The sequence below is a fragment of the Anas platyrhynchos genome, chromosome 4 (assembly GCF_047663525.1).
Source record: "Anas platyrhynchos isolate ZD024472 breed Pekin duck chromosome 4, IASCAAS_PekinDuck_T2T, whole genome shotgun sequence".
Classification (NCBI taxonomy): domain Eukaryota; kingdom Metazoa; phylum Chordata; class Aves; order Anseriformes; family Anatidae; genus Anas; species Anas platyrhynchos.
This window is the reverse complement of record NC_092590.1, coordinates 58,939,784-58,962,455: the sequence shown is the minus strand read 5'-3', so window position 1 is coordinate 58,962,455 and position 22,672 is coordinate 58,939,784. Positions and strand designations below refer to the sequence as shown.

General features: G+C 35.5%; 1 protein-coding gene across 11 annotated transcripts in view; it reads left to right on the top strand.

Moving 5' to 3' along the window:
- Positions 1-22,672, top strand: part of PCDH7 (protocadherin 7) — a 290,144-nt gene that overhangs the window by 68,620 nt on the left and 198,852 nt on the right. For 4 of the 11 annotated variants that reach the window (XR_011809212.1, XM_072037718.1, XM_072037716.1 and 1 more), the window contains exon 2: positions 6,899-6,948. The exons of 4 other annotated variants lie outside the window; for them this stretch is intronic. Coding sequence is in view for 4 of the 7 variants with exons in the window: in XM_072037718.1 (XP_071893819.1) it covers positions 6,899-6,948 (50 nt within the window). In the remaining 3 variants the exon portion in view is untranslated. Of the gene's footprint in view, positions 1-6,898; positions 6,949-7,464; positions 7,837-11,992; positions 12,132-13,425; positions 13,519-15,511; positions 17,148-22,672 lie in introns of those variants that run through there. 3 more of the 11 variants (XR_011809213.1, XR_011809214.1, XM_072037717.1) reach the window with 3 other exon arrangements.

The window sequence follows — 22,672 nt, the reverse complement described above, 5'->3', positions numbered from 1 at the left end:
CCCATCCCCAAGTTTCTTTTTCATTCACTGGGCGCCCTTATTGGAGACAGTTTTGGATTTTCCTGTTTCAGATTTTTCTTTTTGTGTGTGTAGAAAATGCTCCAAGGGAGTAATACAAAGAAAGTGGGTGAGACAGCTGATACCTTGAAACAGGGCTGCTTACTTTAATTAAAAAAAAAAAAAAAGGAGAAACTACAAATAATGAACAAAATCCAGTGTGTGGTTATCTAAAAGGAACACTTTGGTATCTATGTAAATAGATTCTAATACTCAGACATGAATCCAAAACAAAATAAAACTTCTCAAAAAGTGTTGAAGGAAATTAGCTGCTTCAAAATAAAAAAAATGACATCCTTCACATATTCTGTGTATGTTCATGCTGAAGAAAGGAATTTGGAAAGACTCTATCCTCTGGCAAAAAACACTCACAATGAAATGAAGACTTGAAAAGATTTCTTGTGCTTACTTAAAGTTTAGAAAGTGAGTTTTACATTTCACCCTAGAAACTTGGTACTGTTTCATTTTTACATAGCATCATTTTAATGTGTTAAATTAAAAATATAAGGTAATAGGTGCCTTGAAGTAAGCACAAAAATACAATTCACTTGACTGCTGTTGATGCTGTACATTGCAGGAGAGCAGTTTGATTGTACTCTTAATGTGCTGGTAAGGTAACAATCCTTGAGTAGAATGGCTAGGAGATTGTTATGGTTTGATATAATGCATTTATTCTGACAAAGAAACAGACATTTTAGGCAAATTAATTGTTTGGGGGAGATGCTTAGGGAGAAAAAAGTATGTTATTAGAAATAATATACAATGTGATGTATAAAGCATGAAGAGATGAAGCTTTTTCAGCATGAACCTAGGGATGCTTAGAGGAAAACAGCAGAAAGGAGCTAAGGAGTGTAAGAAAAGGAAAACTCATGGATACAAATTTGCGAATGTTTGAAACTTAACTCTGTCAATGTTTGTCATATTTGTCTGTGGTTTCCACCTACAAGACAGCGACATAGCAGTTGTTACAATCGTTATGAATCATTTACCTTCTCAGTTTCAAAAGCATTGATATTTGTAGTTTAGCTTAAAAAAAGAAAAAAATATTTTAATTGAAATGATAAGTAGGATATGTTCTTATTTTTTACAATGAGACATTCCCTGCTCATAGCCTACATGACAGCTCTGGCAACATTATAAATCTTTCTAACCTTCATATCCCCCTTTGGCAGTAGTTGCGAGGATATTTGTTTAGGGCATTTTAAGCATGAGGATAACAGAGATGCTAGGCTATAAAACAAATACAACAACTAGCATTTTTAACCTGTGTGAATTGGGGAAGGATTTGTGCTTTATATCAGTTATTTCTTGAACACCAAATGCACTAAGTAATGTACCTATGACTTGCTACAGTACAAGCTGTATTGTATTGCTTCATGACTCCTACATTCTAGAAAGCTGCATGAAATGTAGAATATTTTCCATGTTGGCACATATAGAGTCCCAAAGTGTTAATTAGGTTTTTGCTTTGGCGTAGTGTTACAGAAGAATCTCAGCCTCATCTATCTTCATCTAGAGCACAGTTATGGAAATAGCATGTAAACCCTTGGCAGTCAGGAATAGGAAGTTCTCATTTAACAGCAGAGGTGCTGGTTAGCCTGAAAGGACACTTCAGTTGCCCCTATGCTCACGCTTATTGCAGGGCATTATGGAATTGGAGGTTTTGGAGAGGTAGGAGGCAAAGAAATCTTAGAATACGTACAGCATGAATAAAGTGAAACATGAAGAAAGAAAGGACTTCTCCAGTCCTCATCAGGAGACAAATACATAAATAAATGCACTAGGAAATAAATAAGTAAAGTTTTATAAGGCAAGCATGAAACTAAATGTGAAGGTGTTTTCTAATTCTTTATACAAATAAATTTGCTTATTGAAAGTGCCATTAACATTTAAATAGGCAATGAAACTGGGTGAGTGCAATCCCACTGTCATGTCACAGTATCTTCCTCTTTCAGGTTTCTGTTTATTTGCTATTCAGGATGCATTTACTTTGGGTTTTGAAATAAAATTAAAGAGTAAGAGAAAGAAATTAGGTGTTATTTGTGGTCAGAATGATAACTGAAGTTTGAAACGGCCTCCCCTGCTGTGAGACAGGCACCAGAAAAGGAGCCAAAAAATGGTTCAAAGGGTCTGTAAGTCATGTACCAAAGGAAGTAGTGTATTTGTTGATGCTTGTCCTTAGCCCACAGAAACTCTTCTGTATATGTACCTCATAATTAGGGATTCGTGTGCCTGCGGGAAGGGTATGCAGCCAGGGAGCAGCCTTTATGCACAGCATGCTACCCTAGCAACCTGATAGATTTCCAGCAGAAATGTGTGTGGGAGTTAATGCTGATCTTTGCAAAGTTAACCCATTTTTGGAGAAGTCTGCACAGCTGTCATAGACTAGTAAGTATGGTATATGTCTTCTGCAATCCATAGGAAAAGAACTTGGGTGGTTTGTGTTCATATTTGGTGTGTATACCTGGCTTTTTCTTCTCTCATCCACCAAACCTCTCTATGGAGAGATGTGACATCAGGTAGATGACTTCATAGCTTGATTGCACAGTCAGTGACTGTCCTAGGCTTGCCATTTATTTCTGTCCTAAGTGTGGTATGAGAACTGAGGGTGTGTGTTTCAGTTACACCAGATCACCCTTTTGAAAAGTAGATTTCCTATTTACCATTCTAGTGCTTCAGAAGAAGCCTGAGGAGCTTTTGTTAAAACATGACATTATAAACTTCAGATATCCAGGACTAGCTTTACAAGGAACTGAGCTGTCCATGCTGCAGTGGGGGGATGGCCAGCAAGCAGAAACAAACCTCCAAAGCTGAGTGCTGCCAGTCCCAGTCAGAGCCTAAGACTAATTGTAATATGAAAAAAGGTAACTGAGCACAGAATTGAAAAAATAATAGATGGGACAATGAGATGGGCTCCTAGGTCTCACTGAAAAACGACTCTAACAGCAACAGTTGGCTGGAACCAGAATGGTCAGGCTTTGTGCATTTGCACTTTACTCCATTCAGAGCTAGAGAAGCATCACTATTACCGAGTGAATAGTATGTGTATGTCTTGTGGCTCTGCTAATCTCATTCAGTGTTCTTAAGCCATAGAGTAGAATACCCAAATGTGGGTGCACAGAGGGTGGGAAATTGTTTAATGGTCAAGTGTGAAAGAATAAGACTGTGGAGACTGTTTTCTATGTGTCTCACAAACTGCAGATAATCCCTACAGCCTGCATAATTTAATTTTGAACCACCAGAGGAAAAACTCAGGCATGCAATTTCTGTTGTTTTCTTTCCCCAAAGGAAAGCATTGCTGTATCACACTTTACCCACTTGTCTGATATCCTCATTGCTCAGCAGAAAAACAAAACAAAATGTGATTTGTACACAGTCTCAGTAACATAAATCTATAAAAATCTTGATTTTAGAGATTTATTTTTTTTCTGTAGCAAAAAGACTTTTCACAAAGGTAAAAATGCAGAGCTTTGAGAGTCATATACAGGAGAGAGTTTAAAGCTCTAGTTTTACTTACCTTCAGTAGGTTTATCAGGAATAGAAGTTGAGAGCATCTAACTGAAAGTTGTATTTCCTGTACTAGCTTTTAAAACCTCAACATTTGATCAGTTTATTCCAGTTAGAATCCCTGGATTATTTCCAAAGAGAAACTTCCTAAAGCTATTTGGCCTCTATATTCTGTTATTTTCATGGAGAAGAATTGCAGTTGGTTTGTACATAAATTATGCTGGTTTGAAGTTCTAACTCCTTTCTCTCTGGTTTCATTTGTCTTTTCTTTCTACCTCTAGTAAAAATAGTGTTCTCTCCAAGTAATACCTAAACGGGATGAAAGGAAGTAGACTTCCCTGTGGGAAGTTCTCTGCATCTTTCTGGCATTCCTGGGATGTCTAACTCTTCCCATGCAAGAAGTATAAATATATAATAAGTCTCCAGAAAACTCGCTTAAAGCAAAAAACAAAGTAGGAAGGATGAAGAGTCATTGTGATGCACTGGTCTGGTGTGATCCATCTCTGTTTCGTATAGAGAAATCCAAGTTATATTGTTTCTGTTGCTTCACTGGGGAAAAGGGTAGTTCAAAGCCACTATTAAGCAGAGAATATAAATAAACAGCACAGTATACTCTCAGTTGTTTAATTACATATTAACTATCTGAAAACGATAGTTAAATGCTTGTTAAACATCATTTTCTTTACCCATTTGGAGTTTTTTATCAGTCTTTGGACCTCCTTTGAAATTCTCATATTGTTACCCTTCAGTACTACCACATATTGGATCCCCTTCCACATAAAGTCAATGGGATTTCAGTTCCAACTAGAACTGCAGGACCATTAATCTGTAATACCAAGAAGGAAGGTTTAGAAAGGTTTTGTACGGATATCTACATTGATCTACTGGATCCACAGTAGGGTATTATTGGTAAATAAGGCTAACAAGGGGGCTGCACACCTGTTGCTTTTTCTTATTTTTTTAGTAATGTAAAAGTATGGAACTAGAATATTCAGTTTTTATTTTTCATTTCAGATACTTAAAACTAACGTTCAAAGTGATATTTTTGCCTTGTAAGTATGAAACTTCTATGAATATCATCTAAATGAAATTTAGACTAGTGAAAGGAGGCCTTTAATGTAGTATTCATCAGTAACTAATTGCTTGTACAAAACATTTAACTAATAAGAACGTAATCATTGGTATTTAGACTGGTTCTGGCCCCTTGAAAACAACTCATTGAAGTAAAAAAGTATTCATCTCACACCTGGGTGAGTTCATCAGGCAACTGAATGTGAAAGATACAAATAATCCTTTTCCTCTTCATCATGACATGCATAACTGTGGAAGTTAATTCTTTTGTTTTCAAAATTAAGACATATTTCATATATTCATATATGATAAAAAGTTCATTCTGTATGTTTCTGAACTGGATGCCTTTGCATTTGTTTGTGCTGAGCTTTAAGACCTGTATTCTCACAGTAACGAATGTGATTTTTTTTCTTCTTAGTAAATCTCTCACAGATCAATGCCTGATGGAATTTAATATGTACATCCTTTTCTAGTAACCTGCTTTAGATTTTTACGCTGTGTCAGTCTCTTTCCAATAAAGATACCCCAAAAAAATTGTTCCTGTTTAGCAAAAGGGTTTAAGAGCCCTGCATCCTTTATCAACATTTGTGCTTGTATGATACCTGGATATCAGTGTTCACACTGACCCTGAACTTAAATTTTCTTCGCATATTTCTTCTGTCACCATAGCCACGTTTTATCCAGAGCTGTTGCTCCATCTCCCTCGCAGTCCCATAGTACTGAGAAACTGATTTGAGTCCAGCCTTTGAATGTTGCTTCCTGCTTTTCACAAACAGTAGTAATTACCACTAAGGTTCAGTAATTACCACTGTGGGGAGTGGCAGCCCGATGCTAGTACTTTTCCACTGACTCCCATTCAAATTCCAGGCATTTAAAAGGCTTTTCAAACATTCATCTATCTTCATTTGCTTTGCTTCTCATCCAGTTCCTCTAACACCTGCCCCATCCTTCCTACAGTGTCATGCCTGCTGGTGTGAAAATATGTTCTTCTGCATACTTGTGTGAAAAAGCCTACTTGCATTTCTCCTTCTGATCAAGCCTTAATTGCCTTTCCAAAGTTAATTCTAAAGTTTTATTTTCTTCTAATTTTTAACATTTTTTCAATAATCTTTATATACATGTGCTTTCTGTAAAGCTGTTACAGAAGTATGTTACACTGCATACTTAAGTCTGTGTTGCTCTTCTAATACATGTCAAATGGGATTTCTATTATTTTGACTCCATTTCTGTATCCTGGGATTGTTGGTCTCACTAAAGTGTGTATCAGGTACTTAGAGTGATTGCTGTGGTTCTGTTCTGCATGGAATAGAGGAAGTTTGCATGATATAGCAAATACCATCTTCTGGCAGGAGTGCCTCCACTGTGACAGCACTGCAATGTGCTTTTACCTTGGCTTATGTCTTTTCAAACTTACCTTCCAAAAGTCAATACTGCAGCAGGAGAAGAGCTAAAGGCATGGAGCTTGAGAGCACTTTAGGGCTCTAAATAAATCACTGAAGCACTTCAACCAAGGGTGCTGATACAGCCTACCAAGAATATGGGATTACCAAATTACAGTGTATGTTCTCACAGCACTTCTATGAAAGCAAGTCAGTGGGGAAGAGTTTGAGAGGACTATTTTAGATAGAGTTAAAGTGGCTGAGCTGAAGCGTGAATAGAGTGTTTTTTTTTCCCTAGGTATGGGGAAGATCTTCACTTGGCTTTATTCTTGACATTTCTAAAGGGCCAAAACCAAATCATGAGCACACATAGGGATTTAGAATAAAGTCTTACTTTACCTATGGCAGGATTGTGTGGAAAGAAGAGCAAGGGTAAGAGCACTTAAGATGAATCCAATTTGTAATTTCAGTTGTATTTGCCTAGTAGTATTTTAGCAATGCATATATGACTATTATGCAAGTCACAAAAACTTTAGGAAGTTTCTTGATAGGCATTTGCAGTGAACTTTTCAGATTCCTTGTAGGACTTGTTTCAGCTGGAGTGTTTTCATCACTGTTAGAAAGATTTCTCAGTTCTGATGTCCTTCTCTTTGCTCATACTTACGTTCAACTGATGTACATCTCCATTTACATAGAATGGAGAGCAGGGTATCCCTGTTCAAGACACATGAAGTTTTCCATGCAATCTGCATTACAAAACTGTAATTACTGTGCATTGCAGAGAACCCCGTTGTGCATCTTTCAGCTGGTGACATTATTCCCTGTTATTAGGAAGGTTGACAGTTGTTGCTTCAACTCAAGATTTTTTTTTGTTTTTGCTACAGAATAATGACACTATGTGGTACTTCAGATGTGTGGCTCCCTTACAACTCAGGTAATCCTTTCTGTGAGAGGTTACATAAATATGATTGGCTTAGGCTGCTTTTCCAGAAGCTTAAGAATTCATACTGTTACTTTGAAAGTTCAAAAAGGTTGTAGTAATTTAACATTCTGAACAATTTTTCCAATTGCATTCCAAAGCTTGTTACTGTCTGAGCAATTGTTAAGCATGTAGATCTTACTATCCGGCGTGCTTTGTGTCCTCTACACTGTCAGTGTCCAAGTCATTGCTTTTCAGTGTGTTACAGGATTTTGAGAATTTGAAGAAATTGATTGAAGCAGTATTTAGTTCATATGACAAACTCTTATGTTGTTTTTAAGCACTAATACAAAGGCATAAGTAAAAATAATTTCATATTATTTACTGCAGCATTATTATGCTATTAAACAATAAGATTTTAATAAAGTTGCATATAATGCTTTGAAGTATTATAAGTCTTTTATATATCTTTAAGTTTTTAAGTATTACATGGTTGAGTAAGTATATGCATGTCAATGCTCATTCTGCTAGCATGAAGATCAAAGGCAGAATTTTCCATTAAGAGTCCACAAAGATGGAGCAGCTGTCTTTGGATAAAGCAATCTTTGCTTAGTTTAAGCAGCCATTTAGATCTACGTAGAGAAGAACATGCTGGTAAGATGAATTGTGTCCAGGAAAACAGAATTACAATTTGTCTTCTACTATGTCATTATTTCCACTACACTCTACTACTCTTGGATCTGAGACAATCACTGCCCTTCCCATCAGTAAGTGATGGCAAGCAAAATTCAAAAATTTTCTCATCTTTTTGGAAGCTTTTTCTCATCTTTTTCAAAAAGTTGCACTACCTAATTGAGAGCTGGAATAATCCAAGCAAAAAGCTTAATTACTGCTTACGAAAGGAAAACAAGCTTTTTCCTTTCAATTAGAACAACAAAATTTAGTTGTATAGGTGGACATTTCCCATTTGGTCTGTTTGGCATGCTTGGTCTGTTATAAAAACCTTCACAAATTTTCAATTGAGTTGACTTTCATAGTATGAGAGCCAATTGCCTCTTTCTTCAGGAAAAAAGGTGGTAAAACTGTTTTCCTGTTTTCTTAGATACTCTTTCTAGGTATTTAATTATGTTTAAATCTGTGTATAATTTCACTGTCTTCCATATGACTGCTTACTTGTTGAGTTTAGTATATGCATAGGTGGTAGGTCCCTATTACTTGCTTTTATAATTATAAACTCATGGATATGCAAAAAGATGAGGTACCTGTTTTTTAAATTCATAAATCATTTTCATCTTAAATTCTCTAAGTGCTGTAAATTTAAACATACTTCTAGAAAATGAAGAACAAGGTTAATGAAGTTTAATAAATAATAACATGAGATTAATAAAAGCAAGTGAGATGGTGAGAATTAATTTTGATCCTGTAAAAACAGAGAACTGCTTTATATTGATGATGAGCACTTCCTGCATTGTAAGTAACTTCGCATTGTAAGCATTAAGTAAATGCTAGATGAGGAATTATTTTTTGTTTGTTTTCTGAGGATGGCATATTAAAACATGAGCTCATTTAAAATTCTGCTTAGTCTAAAGAAATTGATTTTTTTTAAAGCAAATGACAGATGGAAAATCTTACCATGTCTGTCTGAGGTGAAGAATAGAACCTGCATACTCACCTGTTACAGTAACTATGTACATTTCAATCCTAGTGTGAGATGTTTAGTCTTGTAGTAATAGATATGCAAATCTTAAAAAGGAAAAAAAAAGCCATAAACTATGATGCTTAATGAAGTAGTAAGGCACATCTTGCTTTCAAAGAAATCATGATTCACTGAAATGTCTCACAGGATTCAACAAAGTGCAAATTAATTCTTTATGAGAACTTGTATTGAGTCTGCATTAACTTTTCTGCTTTCTTCTTCCTCTGTAACATGAGGAAAAAAATCATTGTACCATACCAGTTCCTGCTTCCTGCTCATTAAATGTCTTTTAATTCATTTTATTGTTTACTGTTAATTTCTCGAATGCAGTTGAAGTTTCATCTAGCCCGTCCCTTCTCTGTTAACGATACTCCTTTTCTTGTGTGCTATGCTTTGCTCACTTAAGATTTTCTCTTTCATAATTAGACTTCCGTTTGAAACCAGGGACTTTGCAGTTGATTTGTTTATCACAATAAAAATTGCTTTTTGTGTTTTTTTGACTGTGAAAACAAGGGACATACTTCAAATAGTATTTAGAAGTTTTCAAAATCTAAGTGTATGCATACTCCAAAAACACAGCATTTTTCCTTATTTCAATATATCCCATTTATGAAGAACCTTTATACTAAATCAAAATTCAGTGAAATTGCAAAATTTTATTAATCTTTTATTAATCCTACTTCCTTAGGATTTTGTTCTTGGCTTCTTTCCATGAATGATAAAAATAAAATAAGATACATAGTTCATAAAGGTATAAAAAATGAAATTTTCTTTTACCTACAGACTGAATGAAACTTAATTCAGAACACAATTGTAGAACTACATACACATATAATAACTACAGACAAGGATTGCTAAGAACACCTAAAAATTAAGAACATACTCAATAGATACTTTATTTCCTTCACTTTTTTATCTTGTATTCTACATTTTTTAATACTTCTTTTTATCTTTGCATGTCATGTTTATTTGCCATTCAAGGAAGTTTCAGCAAGCACTCTCAACATCTTAATGAATTTCAGCAAAAGTGATTCACAAGTGAAGAAAGAGGGTGTTACAGGGGGTGGGGGAGTTATTTTAAGTAAATGCCTACATAGGTTTCCTTTTCATCTCCTTAAGTGGGTGAGATGGCATTCACTAGTTAATGGACAGTTTCAAGCTGGCAGGATTCTTCTAAGAAAATAGAGATGCAAAGATGAATCTTGAATAATGTTGCACCACTCAGGTGTGCAAGTAGAATTATGACAGAATTTAATGTAAGATTAAAATAATTCTTGGCATTTTCCAACTTTAATAAATCACATATGTATGATAGCAGACACAGCTAATACAATTGAAACAATTAAGATGTTTACTGCTGAAGGAGGAACACCTGCACACAGCCAGAGAGAGGTTTAAAGAGGATGCTCTTCCAAGGGTTTATCTGCTACACACACATGGAGTATAAATTATAATAGGGTAACTTGTTATTTTACATACTCAAAACACATATTTAGAACACATTTTAAAGACCTCTGTTTAAATCTGTTATTTCCCTGCTCTGGTTAATTCTTACACCCAGTGTAAAATTCACTGAGCTCATTTGGATTACTTTTCTGTTTCAGTAGTATTCAGTCATAGACCAACATAGAGTTGTCATTAAAACATGACATGGATTAAAAAAGTAAAAGATGTAAAACACCACAACGTTGCACAAATCTTTCAAGACTTCACTAGCAGTTTCTTTTATTTTCCATCTTTCTTGTGGTAACCTCACAATAGACATTATAAACAGTCTATAATTTCTATAAATGCATCTTCTGAGGAAAATGCTAAACAGATAATTAGTAATTTTATTATTTTGGGGTGAAGACTTCCATATAGTTCAATCTAGATTGTTTTTGGTGGTTATGGAAAGTTCTTATGGGGTGTGGTTTGGTTTATCATAAGTATATATGTGTATAAAACAAAGCCATGTATTCAAATTCTGTATAGCCAAATCCTACAATCTTGTTTTGACAGAACAAACCATGGCCTCAGTCTTGCATGTAAAGGACTTCCAATGGGTCAGTGTAATAATCTGTATTTTGCCATAATGATTACTGATTTCCATGGAGTGATACATCAAGTACATTGTCAGGATATTAATTCAGTGGTATATATTTAGAATTGTCTTGGTCTGGTGATGATGTGCAGACGGAGAGAGTAAGGAATTAAATGTGGTGTTTGATGGTTATGTGAGAGTTCCATGTAGTTATTATGAAATTTAAATAGGTGAAGTAAAAATAGAATTCTGTGCCTTTTATAATAAGGACAAATTGAATGATTCATCTGCAAATTGCATGTCCCCAAAGTAAGTGAATGAGGAAGTTACATTCTGTGAATAGGAAGGTTCAATGTGGGTTACAAAGTTATTTTTTAAAAGACTAATTGCCAAAATTTAAGAAAATTTTCCCTGTTAAGTTGCATAATGACAAAACTCAGATTTGCATTTTGTGAAATAATTCTTTCACTAAATTAAAAAAAAAAAATCCAAATAATTGTATTTACTGAAAATTATGGAAATATTCTTTACTAACAGTCTTCATTTCAGCCTCACACCTCACTGTCCAATATATCAGAGTATTCCTGGTTAGCTTTGGTCACTGGAGGATTCTTCACTTGTACATTCCTTGTAAGATACTAGCACCTGCACAGAGTTGTGCAGCTAGATACATTCTCCTCAGAGCTGTAGAGAAATGTGCAAGAGTTCTTGATGCTGATACAGTGTTCCACTATTCAGTTTTAAAGTTGATTACATCCTAGTCAGCAATTCTGTGATTTTGGTTGCTTCCGCCTTCAGTCATCACAGTTAAAGAAACATATTCATAGGCAATACTGAGACAAGGATATACAGAGACGTATGCACACAGAAGTGGGAAGCTACATGAGCCTATCCACCCTGTTCTTTTATTAATTCCTGAGGTCACTTGGCTGAAGATTGAGTTCTTATGCCTTAAATGACACGTCTTCATTTGGCTTTCATAAATCAGAGACCAGCATTTTCTTTCATACCCCAATTCCATCTTTGATGTTTATTCATTTAGCCCTATCAATGCTTCTTTTCTGCAGCTCCCTACAAAACATAACTGGTGAGTTTTGAGTGAATGCAGTCATATATTTCTTATTTTGAAGGCTATCGTAACTATATTAATGAAGGCAATCAGGGCTTTAAGCTATTTTGATTTAAGATTGAATGAACCATCATGAATACAGTGAAAAGAGCACAGCATGAATATGATCAAATTGTGTTTATCATAACTAGTTAGTATCTTTTCTGCTAGCAGTTCCAAGGACTAGAATGTAAGTATTCTGATACATTGCTTTTATTATATATTGTGACAGGGTGGGCAGCTCTTTTTGACTAATTCAGTTAAGAACTATCTACCTCTTCATAATGGTGAGAGAACATGCATAGCTCCATCGTGACATTTGTTCTTGTGGCCTTTGCTCTGCAGTGTTGTTCTTTCATGTACGTACTGAGGTAAGCAGCTGTTTGACACTCTTCAGCACTTGTGATTGAAACATTATTTTACAGGGAACGAGGAGAGATTATCTTTCCATGAAATGCAAAGTGAAGTTTGTACATTTTAACTGTCTTGAGGGACTATTTCCAGTTCTGTCTCATCTGTCTGACTGTAGTAACCGTTTAATGTTTTAACAACACAATATGGTATGACAACCTTAAAATCTTAACAACAGGCTTTATTGTTCTCGGCTTTCCATAGCTGCAAAGTTGAAAAGTGAAGATAAGGTTGTGGAGGCCTCTGCCATGCTTCAAGTTTTCATGGAGGCTGGATATTGAAGAATTTTTTACTCACACCTTATATTAGTTAAGCTACTATATGGTATTTTTTCCAATGGAGTTATATTGAAACTAGCATTAATATGCATACAGTTATATCAGCTTGAAATAGCTTCAGTGACTCATATTGAAGGGTATTGTCCCTTTCCTTACAGTTGTAGCAGCCGGTTTCCAATAATAGTATATCTACATATAGACTTAGCTAAACATGGCTTCAAGTATACAGTTATTAAAGGGATCAAGCTTTGTGTGTAAGGAAAACCAGATTCTTTTAGGAAAGTGAATCTGTCTATAAGAGCGTCACAGCACTTCTCTGCCTGGAGCGTTTGCTCCATGAAGACGCGCATCAGAAAGGGCTGAGCAGATTCTGCCCCCTCAGACAGAGCAGTTCCGCTCCAGCACACTAGACACCTTCTTGGGTTCAGACAGTCTCCATCAGTAGCCAGATTTAAAGACCAAATAATACATTCCAGGGCTCTGTTTTTTCCTCAGATACTAGCTTGAAATGATTGGGAATTACTTCAGCTTAATTCAGTTAATTGACAGATTAATAATGTCATAGTTCTTATTTTATATATATATATTAAATCTATTAAGAAAATGACAATTTCTGTTGTGAACATGCACGGATTATTATATTTCAGAAACTCTATTTAAAAAATTTCTCACTGTCCCTAAGCAATCTAGATTGCTTTACAGCCATGATAGCTCTAGCCATCTTCTAAATAAGCCTCAGGCCTGCACAGCATAGCAGCACAAGTGTGTTAGTAGAACGGGCATGTTTTTATATTTGCCTGACGAAGTATATATGTGCACAGAAATTCAGTATAACACTCAAGTGCAAGTTAAATCTCAATGTCTTTCTGAAGGGCTTCTTCAGAGTGTTGAAGCTCATTCCCTGTGCACATCTACTGGTGTTGTAAAAGTGGCACTTAATTGTTGGAGCCATTCTTAGTCTGACAATGTTTTCCAGAGCAGGAAAGATCTCCATGATCTTATTCTGTAATCTGCACACAGAGGAGGACAGAAAGAAGCTGCTGGCAACTTCAGCTTCATTCCTGCAGCCGTAAGTTCTGGGGTACCATAGGCAGGCTACCTGAATGATACACATTTTGGCAGCAACAATGTTTAGGCTGACAGTCATAAAGGAAATATATTCAGTTAGGATACTATTTGGTGGGGTAATAATGTAGCACAGTATCTTATAATGTTCTCTGGCAACTGTATTTTCTCCCTAGCTGAACCAAACCAAAAAAAAGAGAAACCTACATACCTTCATTTTCTCTAATCGTTGCTGGGTCAGAACCTAACTGAACAAAACAGGAGTAGGTCGCATGCTGCAGATGTGTGAAGTAATGAAGCAACAGTATTGATTAACAAGAGTTTAATAAGCCTTTATTGCAATGAAAAATCTTCAATAAGAAATTTCAAAGGAAGAAGGGATACACTGTTAATTCCCATGGTACAGCATTCATGTCTGCAGTGAAAAGCATCTGCTGTTGTAATATCGCTTAACAGGTTTAAAAACAAAATGCGAGTGAGAGTATGGCATAACAGGGTTTCTACAGTAAATAATGCAAAATACATTTACTGTACTGAAATTGGGACATAATATTCCTCATGTTCATTTTCTTGCTTATCCACACAAATGAAAGAACATACAAAACAGGTCATTCTCAGCATCAATGTTTTTTTGACATCAGTCTCTGTTCCCATGAACAGACCCATTGACTTAATGGGTCTATTCATGTCAAAAAAGATTTCTCATGTGACCATGGTTTGCAGGGTTGCTCCCAGGTTCTAAAAGAGACATAGCTGCACAGCTCAGTAAAGAATGGAATTACACATTGTTTCTTACTATGCAAGCCTTTGATTTCAATGGTTGGTAATCTGAGCCAGGTTGGAACTAATTATTTGAGGCTTACTTAAGGCAAAAATGTAGTAAAGTAGTAAAGAATGCCCGTGGATGTAAATGACTAAGCTCTTGGAAAATGTGCTTGCCCTCCTCTTCCTTATAAATGAGATTCATGTGTAATTATTGTTTCCTAATGCAGTTAATCTTCATGACAAATGACACACATTAACATACAGGGAGTAATTCATAACTGACTTCTTTCTTGTAGTGTTGCTGAATTTCTTGCACATTGAAGGGGGGCAGCAAGTGCATAAAGTTACAGTATTTGAGGTTATTCCACTGAAATAACTCCTTAAGAGTGTAAAAATAGTAGGAAGAATGGGATCATAAACTGCATATGAGGTTTCTGAGGTGTCCTCTGAAGTTCAGCTTGTCTTAAGTAGTGAATTAAGTTCTAAGAATATAGAAGTAAAACTTCAAAAACACACTGGAAGTCTTGTTTCCCAAGAGTCATTGTTACAGATATAACTCATCAGATTAACACTATTAATCTGAAAGTCAGCATCAATGGAAGCCATCAGAAAGACTCCATAGATTTAGTAGGCTTTCCATTAGACACTTGTTTTACCACTCCTGACTAATTAAACTCTTTGTTAGTAAAACAAAGATCCCATTAGCAGCATTGCAATTTCAGAATGTAAAGCTACATTTACTCTTGTGTCTGGCATTTGTTTGCTTTTTAAGTAGTGACTCGGCTCAGAGTCCAGCTGAAGTACATTCAAGAATATTAAGTGAGGGAGAGGGATCAAAAGCATTAAATATTTTCCCCTATGAAGCCAAGAAATGTGTAATATTCTGTCTGATACATTAGGAGTAGATTGTTCTTTGTGGAAAAATGGGAGTAGCAGTTTGCATTGAAAAACAATTTAGGAAAAGGCCCATTAAGATTTTTTAATCTTTTCCAGTAGGTACTTTAGATTATTGTTTGTCTAAAACACCTGTGCATACCTCTGTGTATATAATCAGTCATTTCCTTCTATCTGGAATGTAGTGGTAAGATTTTGGTGAGTAGGCTTTAAAAATAGCAATGCTATTTGAGATGATAGAGAACTTTTATTAGTGCTATAATACGACCAGCTAGAGTGCTTCTTGCCGTAACACAAGCATGCTATGAAGATTTCATAGTCACTGTGTTTCTGGACAGACTCCCAGTTTTAGAAGGAGAGAAGCTGACCAACACTTTGCCAGTGGTAACAGAAGCCCGTAATCAGAGTCTGGAAAATTAATTCTCCGTAAAAGCATCTGGATGCTTTTCCTGCCTTGTAGTCATCTTCATTTGTAGTGCTTTATGCTTTACTTGTGGACTCTGTCATAAGCTGAAGTTAAAAAAAGAAAAGCAAAAGCAAACATGCTGTCATCAGCAGAAGACAACAGATGCCTTGGTGGAAAATTAGTTTTGAACTGAAAATTAATACAATGAATGGTAGGGCTACAACATGTGGAATATAGAGTGAATTAAAAAGGAGAAATTGTTCTTTCTACTGAGCAAGCTTTTTGGGATATTTTTATTCATGCATTTGATAACACTGTTATCCTAACATTGTTCTGCCTGTAAAGCTTTTCCAACTGTAATATGTGAGAGCTTTGTTTTTCCCTTCACTGTGATGACTCTGTCCTTTGGTATTTTTCATAGCTTGACATGAGGCAGTAATGGTTCTATTAGCTGCACTGTATCTGCTGAGCTTGCTGTTTTCAGGGAACATGTCATCACCAGTGCCTTTCTGCAGTTTCCTTATTAGCATGTGCCCTTTACTGACTCTGCAGGAGCTATCACCTAGAATTAAATATTTTCCGCTAGACCTGTCCTTACTCTGTGCAAAATGATTACAATCCATTATGCCACCCTCTTGCTGACAGCCAGATACCACTGAGATTACAATAAAATTGCTCCACATTTAAATATGATACTAACCTGGTGCAGTGACTATTGATAATAAGAAATGTTTGAAAAAAAATCCTTTCAGTTCAGTAACTGGTGATGAACTTTTGAGAAGAAAATGTGGATACTTATTAAAATGATTATACCAGCTATGCTGTAATAGTTGTGATAATGATAGTGGAAAATGTAAAGCATCCCAATACCTTTTTCCTTCATTAAGATTGCTAATAAGAAGTAGAGTAGCATGGACCTGTAGGAGATGCAAAAAAGCTGTAATGGAAAATAAAAGGTTTGAAATTATTCATATTTAATTTTGCATTTGACACAAACGACAAAGTATTCTTCAACATTTGCCAATGCAAGATCTTGTCAAAAAAAAAATATATATATATCAGTGCAGACTACTCTTATTTTTCTTACTGGAGAAAAGGGAAGCACTGTAGTTTGCATTGACTTGGATACAGACTTTCTTTTTCTTTGGGACACATTTATTTGTCTTCCTTTCAAATTGTATACCTATAGAGCATCAAAAGTCTCATCATAGTTACCTTTATTTTTACAAAGATACTCTCTCCAGCATTGTAGATACTTGTGTGTGTGTGTGAGATATTCGCAGTGGGTTTAATGTTGCAGATTGTTTGGAGCAGGTAGGAATTCTGGCTGTGAACCTGAGAGAAGGTTAAGATCACATGAAGTGGGTGCTTTGTGTTGGGGTATTTTGCTCCTAACACTTCATTTTATAAGTAAAACTCTGCTTGGACTTACAGCCTCCTGCATCACTGCAGTGCTTTGTAGACAGGGCTATGTTCACGTGGCACAATAAAGTCCTCTTTGTCTGCGAAAGCCTAAGGTCCCATTTTGTAATTCTGACACTTTCTGCTTTTATGAGCACATTGCTTTGCTTTATCTCCATCTTGCACTAGCATAAACAATTGTAACTCTATTAGATTCAGTCCTACTATTTCTAAAGAATGACATACTCTAGATACTACAAGGAAAAACTCCCTGCCATGAACAATTTACCATATAAACATATCAGTACATTCCTAACCTAAATTTTGTGAAATGCTTTACATTTTTTAGCCTTCAGGGCTGCCTTTCTGTAGCACCCAGCTGTTTTTTCCTTTTTACACATGAACCTGTGTACAGCAAAAAGACAGATCACTGTCACATTAAAATCAGTGTGCCTGCTTCATAAGTCATATGCCTCATTTACATGGGATGATCAGCTACAAAAAATACATTGTGTAATACATCACTTCAAAATTAATATCCATTTTATAGAACACCTGTCTTACTATTGCATTGCAGTCTATGTATGAAGTGTCTCAAGTGGAGAAAGGGACAGGTATGAATAGGTTTTCATAGGATATGAAAATGTTTAAAGATATTTCCACTGTAGCATTTTCATATCTAAAAATAAACAGCAGTATTTCAGAGATTTGCTAAACTATAAAAGATAATTCAATACATATGATTTCTGCCAAACCCTTTACAATATGAAGACTGTTTCATAAATTGCTGTATTTTATACTTATTTCTGATACCACGACATTACTGAGACTTACTTCCCTTTTTTTTTTCCTAGAAGTTGATTTGTTTTTGAAACCACAGAAGTAGTAATCTCTTCATATTCCACTTAGACACATACATAAAATTTAACTTAGACTTAAACTTCAGCTTTTCCCATCCTTTCTTCTGGATACAGAATATTTTTCAAAGTCCTGTATGCATCCTATATTCACATTTAAATCATACTAAATTAGTCTGAAATCAAGTTAGCCATGCCTAATGATTGGGTTGTGAAATTAAGCTTGACAGCAAGACTATTTGAACTGCAGCTGTGCCATATGCAGCTTAAACTAGCTCAAATGTGACTTCCCCATAGGACTTACATCAATGGTAGGGAACTTGTACTGGAGCAGGGTAATCTGAATCCTTATTAGTCAGAGAAAGCTGATCAGCAACTGCTCATTAAATCAACATTAACAACTGCTCTGGGACCACCCTGTTGCTTAGCTTCATTCCACACAGGAGCCCCTGTGAAATAGCCCCTGAGGAACCATTGTTACCTCCTTCCTGTGAAGTATACCCAGAGCTCTTCCTTGACAGCTCAGTATGCATCATCCACCTCTTGGCTGTTGGCGCATATTGGTATGCAGTCTGTAAGGTCGTGCTCCTGAGGTACAGCGTTAGAATTAGATTGGTTTATTATTGAAGTCCATGCAAAAATGCCATTAAATTCATGGATAGTATATGCAAATGCTGTCTGTAATATACTTGGAAGGACATCGGGTATGAGCTAGGATTGCATTAGCATTTTCACCAAATAATCCTGTAGATCTGGGGCTGGTACGAGCCAGTCCTTTGTATATGAATTGATGTGAATAGCAATAAGAGCTAACTTTGCCTGCAGGCAGGCACTGATAGAAGTTGGGAGCTGCCTTTCCATTATGCTTTCTGGCAGCTACCAACACGTCTTCCAAGTGGATGAGAATGTATATTTGTAAGTGTGCATTTATTTATTTAATTTTAACTGTGCTTATTTCATAGAGCATTTGTGGTTATCTGAACTACTGGTTACCTATAAAGCTGAGCTGGTGTAAGGATGTCATAATGGAGTTTGGTGGAAGTCCAAAAAGTGGGCATATATTATTTATTATGTCAGATTATTTCTGTTGCCGGATAAAGGAGGGAAATACACTCACCATATTGAATTGCTAGAGAGAAATGCATTACTGAGATGTCCTGGGAACTAGCATTGGTCCTGAGAGTCCAACCAGTTGAGCTGTAGTTTCTGTTTAAGCAAGGATAGAGATAAAATCCACACCAAAGAAAAGGCTGATGAGGCTGGAACAATAAATAGTGCTGGTAGCCAGTTTACATACAGGAAACAAGTAAGCATATGGGTTCAGCATTTTGTGATTCAAATGTAGAAGACTATCAAAGTCAGCAAACTCAACAGAACTATGCAAGGACCCCTTGTTACTTCTCTCAAACTACCAGAAAATTTCCTCATTCATGTGATACAACAGATAAACCTAAAGCAGAAATGGTTAACAAATCTCATCTTTACTAGAGCTTAACATAAACTTAGAACTAAATATATGTCAGTCATAGATTCGTTAATCGTTTACATATAATCATATCGTATTCCTAAAGTGAAGGCATCCTGGAGAAGGAAAGATGCAATGGATATTCTCAAACATAATTACTAAATGGCAACAGCTTTTCTGCTACCTTTGGTCATTTATTTGCTAGATTTCTCTTGTCTTTTTTCTTTTTTTTTTTTAAAAAAAAAAGACTATTCTGGGTAAAAACGTTTCTTTAAAATTTACAATACCCTTGTTTATGATTTCCACTGCTTTTTCTTCAAAACACAAGAAAAACTCCAAAACTAATTGATTTCATGTACTTCTTTATGACTATTTAAATAATTGCTTTAAAATTAAAACTCTAAATATTATCTCAAGTGACTGTGATATTTGAATGACTGAAAGCCATTTTAATTTGAGTTTTCAACTCATATAACTCATATATCAATACCATCAGTATTAAATCATATTTATAATTCTTTCTGTATTTAATTATATGTACCTTACAGCACAAAGAGCATGTCTTTCTGCTGCAGAAGTGGGGAGCAGAAATTGTGACTGTTGTCCTATTTTTAGAAAACTTAGAACAATAAGGTCTAATCAGAAGGCACTTCTTTACATTACTCTAAATAATGCATCATTTCCATAATAGATGAACAATCTGTTTCACACCTTTAATTTCTCTGCATAATTTTCCACATAAAGCTTTAGAATTTAAAGTAGCTCATGGCTGCAAATCAACTCATGGCTACTGCATTCCAGGTGTATAAGCAGTGTGTACATTGTCTACAAGTTCAAAAGAGAGACCTGCTCCTGGAAGAATTCCCTTTAATTTCATGACAAGATAAACTTGATACTGCTCTCAATAAACCTGACAAAGTTACTAATCCTGTTTGACATACATCAACTTAAGTTTGTATACATGGATAGTTCCTCTGTTCAAAATTTCTCACCTTTTACAGGTTCTTTTCTGATGAGCTATATATCTCAATAAATTAATTGAATTAAATAGGAAGAGGGACGAGTTATGTTTTAATGACTAGTGGGAGGTGTCCCTTCCCATGGCAGTGGGGTTGGAATTAGATGATCTTTAAAATCCCCAACCCAAACCACTCTATATGACTGAAATCTAACCTATAAAATATTTTTAAAATGAAGTGTTAATTCAAAATAATTTGAATCTTAAATATTTGGGTGGCTATTGTGTATGGTATAAGGTCCTAATCTTATTAAAAAGATGCTGCTTTATTACTCAGTGTTGAAAATACTTTCATTCTGAAATGATGAATGTTATGAGTGCTAAAAGGTGGAATTCCTGCAGATAACACATCTGTGAAATAACTGCACCAATATGTGTGTGTGTGTATAATCTGCAAGTTTACATGTGTTAGAATTTAAAGTATGCCGTTTAGTCTGTTACTTAAAAAAAAAAAAAAAAAAAAAGCCTTATGCATTTCTGTTTGCAGTTCTAATTGATTTGCAAGTACAAAGGAACAAACAGGGCAATTTAGAAATCCAGGTTTTTGTAATACATTTTTGTTCATAAACCACATTCTGCATCTCCTAGTACTTCTCAGCATCGTGTTGTATGAAAGGAAATGCAAAGGAAAAGAAATGCCAGCAATGCTGAGTTATTCACAGAAGAAAGAGCAGAGCATAATTAGCTTGCCTTTTGCAGCACGTTCAGCAGCAAGGTAGCAGTTTGGTGGCTGCAGTGTGTCTCTGACTGCCAGGATTGGCCCTAGTTCAAAGAGTTCTAGCATGGGAGTCAGCAAAGCACAACAGACAGTTTATTAATATATTTTCACTGTGTTTTGAAGTTACTCCTAACATGTGAAGGAGTAGTTTTAATAGCTCTCATTTCTTCATTTTTAAAGCATATCAAAGGCAAAACATTAAAACCAAGCGATATAAAATACAGGCTGTCATGCGAAAGATGATTTGTCATTTCTGCAATCAGCTTTGCATTTCCCATTTTGCTAAAATGTCTCTTCCCTCAGTAAGACCTGCTCTGTAAATTCTGTTGATTTATAAAATTGGCTATTATTTCAGCTGTTCTTCTGTGCTATTATTCTTGTCTTTGTTTAATTTGCTTGGAGGGACAGGGTTGTTTTAGTATATTTGAATAGACATTTAGATCTTCATCAGATCTATGTGCTTAATTTATCCTTATGATAATTATAAACATTTTTTAAATAGCATTCCAAAAAAAGTGATTTGAAGAGTGACCTTGAACTTGACACAAGGCAGCTTTTCCTTATCTCAGTTGAAATATATCCTTATCTCTTTAGCTCAGTTGAAATATACTGCTATTACATGTGTCTCGCTCTTGTTTGTGTACCTATAGCATGAATAGCAGACAGATGGAACTGAACATAACACAGTGAAAGTGTGGATGTTTTGTAGTGAAGGCTTGCCTATTTCAGACAGAACAAAAGAAGTTATCTTTTTCCACCGTATGAACTCAAGCAGAAATTCAGTAGTTATGACTGGAAAGTTTCAAATTACCAATGTCCTGGGAGAATTGCACCTTTTTTTTTTTTTTCTGCAGGTGGCAAAAGTGGGTGTAGATTGTTTTGCTGTGACACTCACAGATTGTCAGGGGATTATATTATCTGCCAATGTACACCACTGGTAATAAGGCCATCCTGATTAATGTGCCCATTTTTATAGTTCTGTTTTTGAATAAGCTTCAAAAGGTCTCAGCATTTTACTTCAATGCCTCTTGGAGCTGATCGTAGCTGACATACTTTAGGCACACTGGGTTCATCTGCCTAAGCACACGGGGACCTTCTTGGCTGTTAGACATAAATGTAAAATCTTCATGTTGTAGAAAATAGAAGTCAATGCAATGTATTTTGAAGGGGCTGGGAATCAGAGAGGAAAGCTTTCTGGTTTTATATGTTTTAGAAATTTTCAGAATGAGTCTATGGCATTCTTTAAGTTGATTTGTGATGAAAGAAATGAGCAGAAAAAAATATATAAAAAGGGAAAAAAAAAAAAAAAGTTCCAGGGGAGACTTTGAATTCATCTTGATTAGGTGGATTTAGACATAATTGAAGTGCTCTTGCAGGTGGCTACCTGCAATGAAAATTTAGGTTCTTACAGCTTTCTACAAGGGTGCTAGTCATTGTGGGAGCTGTCTGGCTTGATATGAGACAGTATCAAGAAGAGTCAGGGAGAGTAATTAAAAGGAGCTTTTTTATCACTGAGCAATTTTTTTGAAGAATGACTTCTCTGGGATTAAAAAGATGAATAATTGGATAACGTCTAAAATATATTTTTAGTTGTTTGTTTCACCTTTAGGAGCTTCTTTTGTAATGTTTTGAAA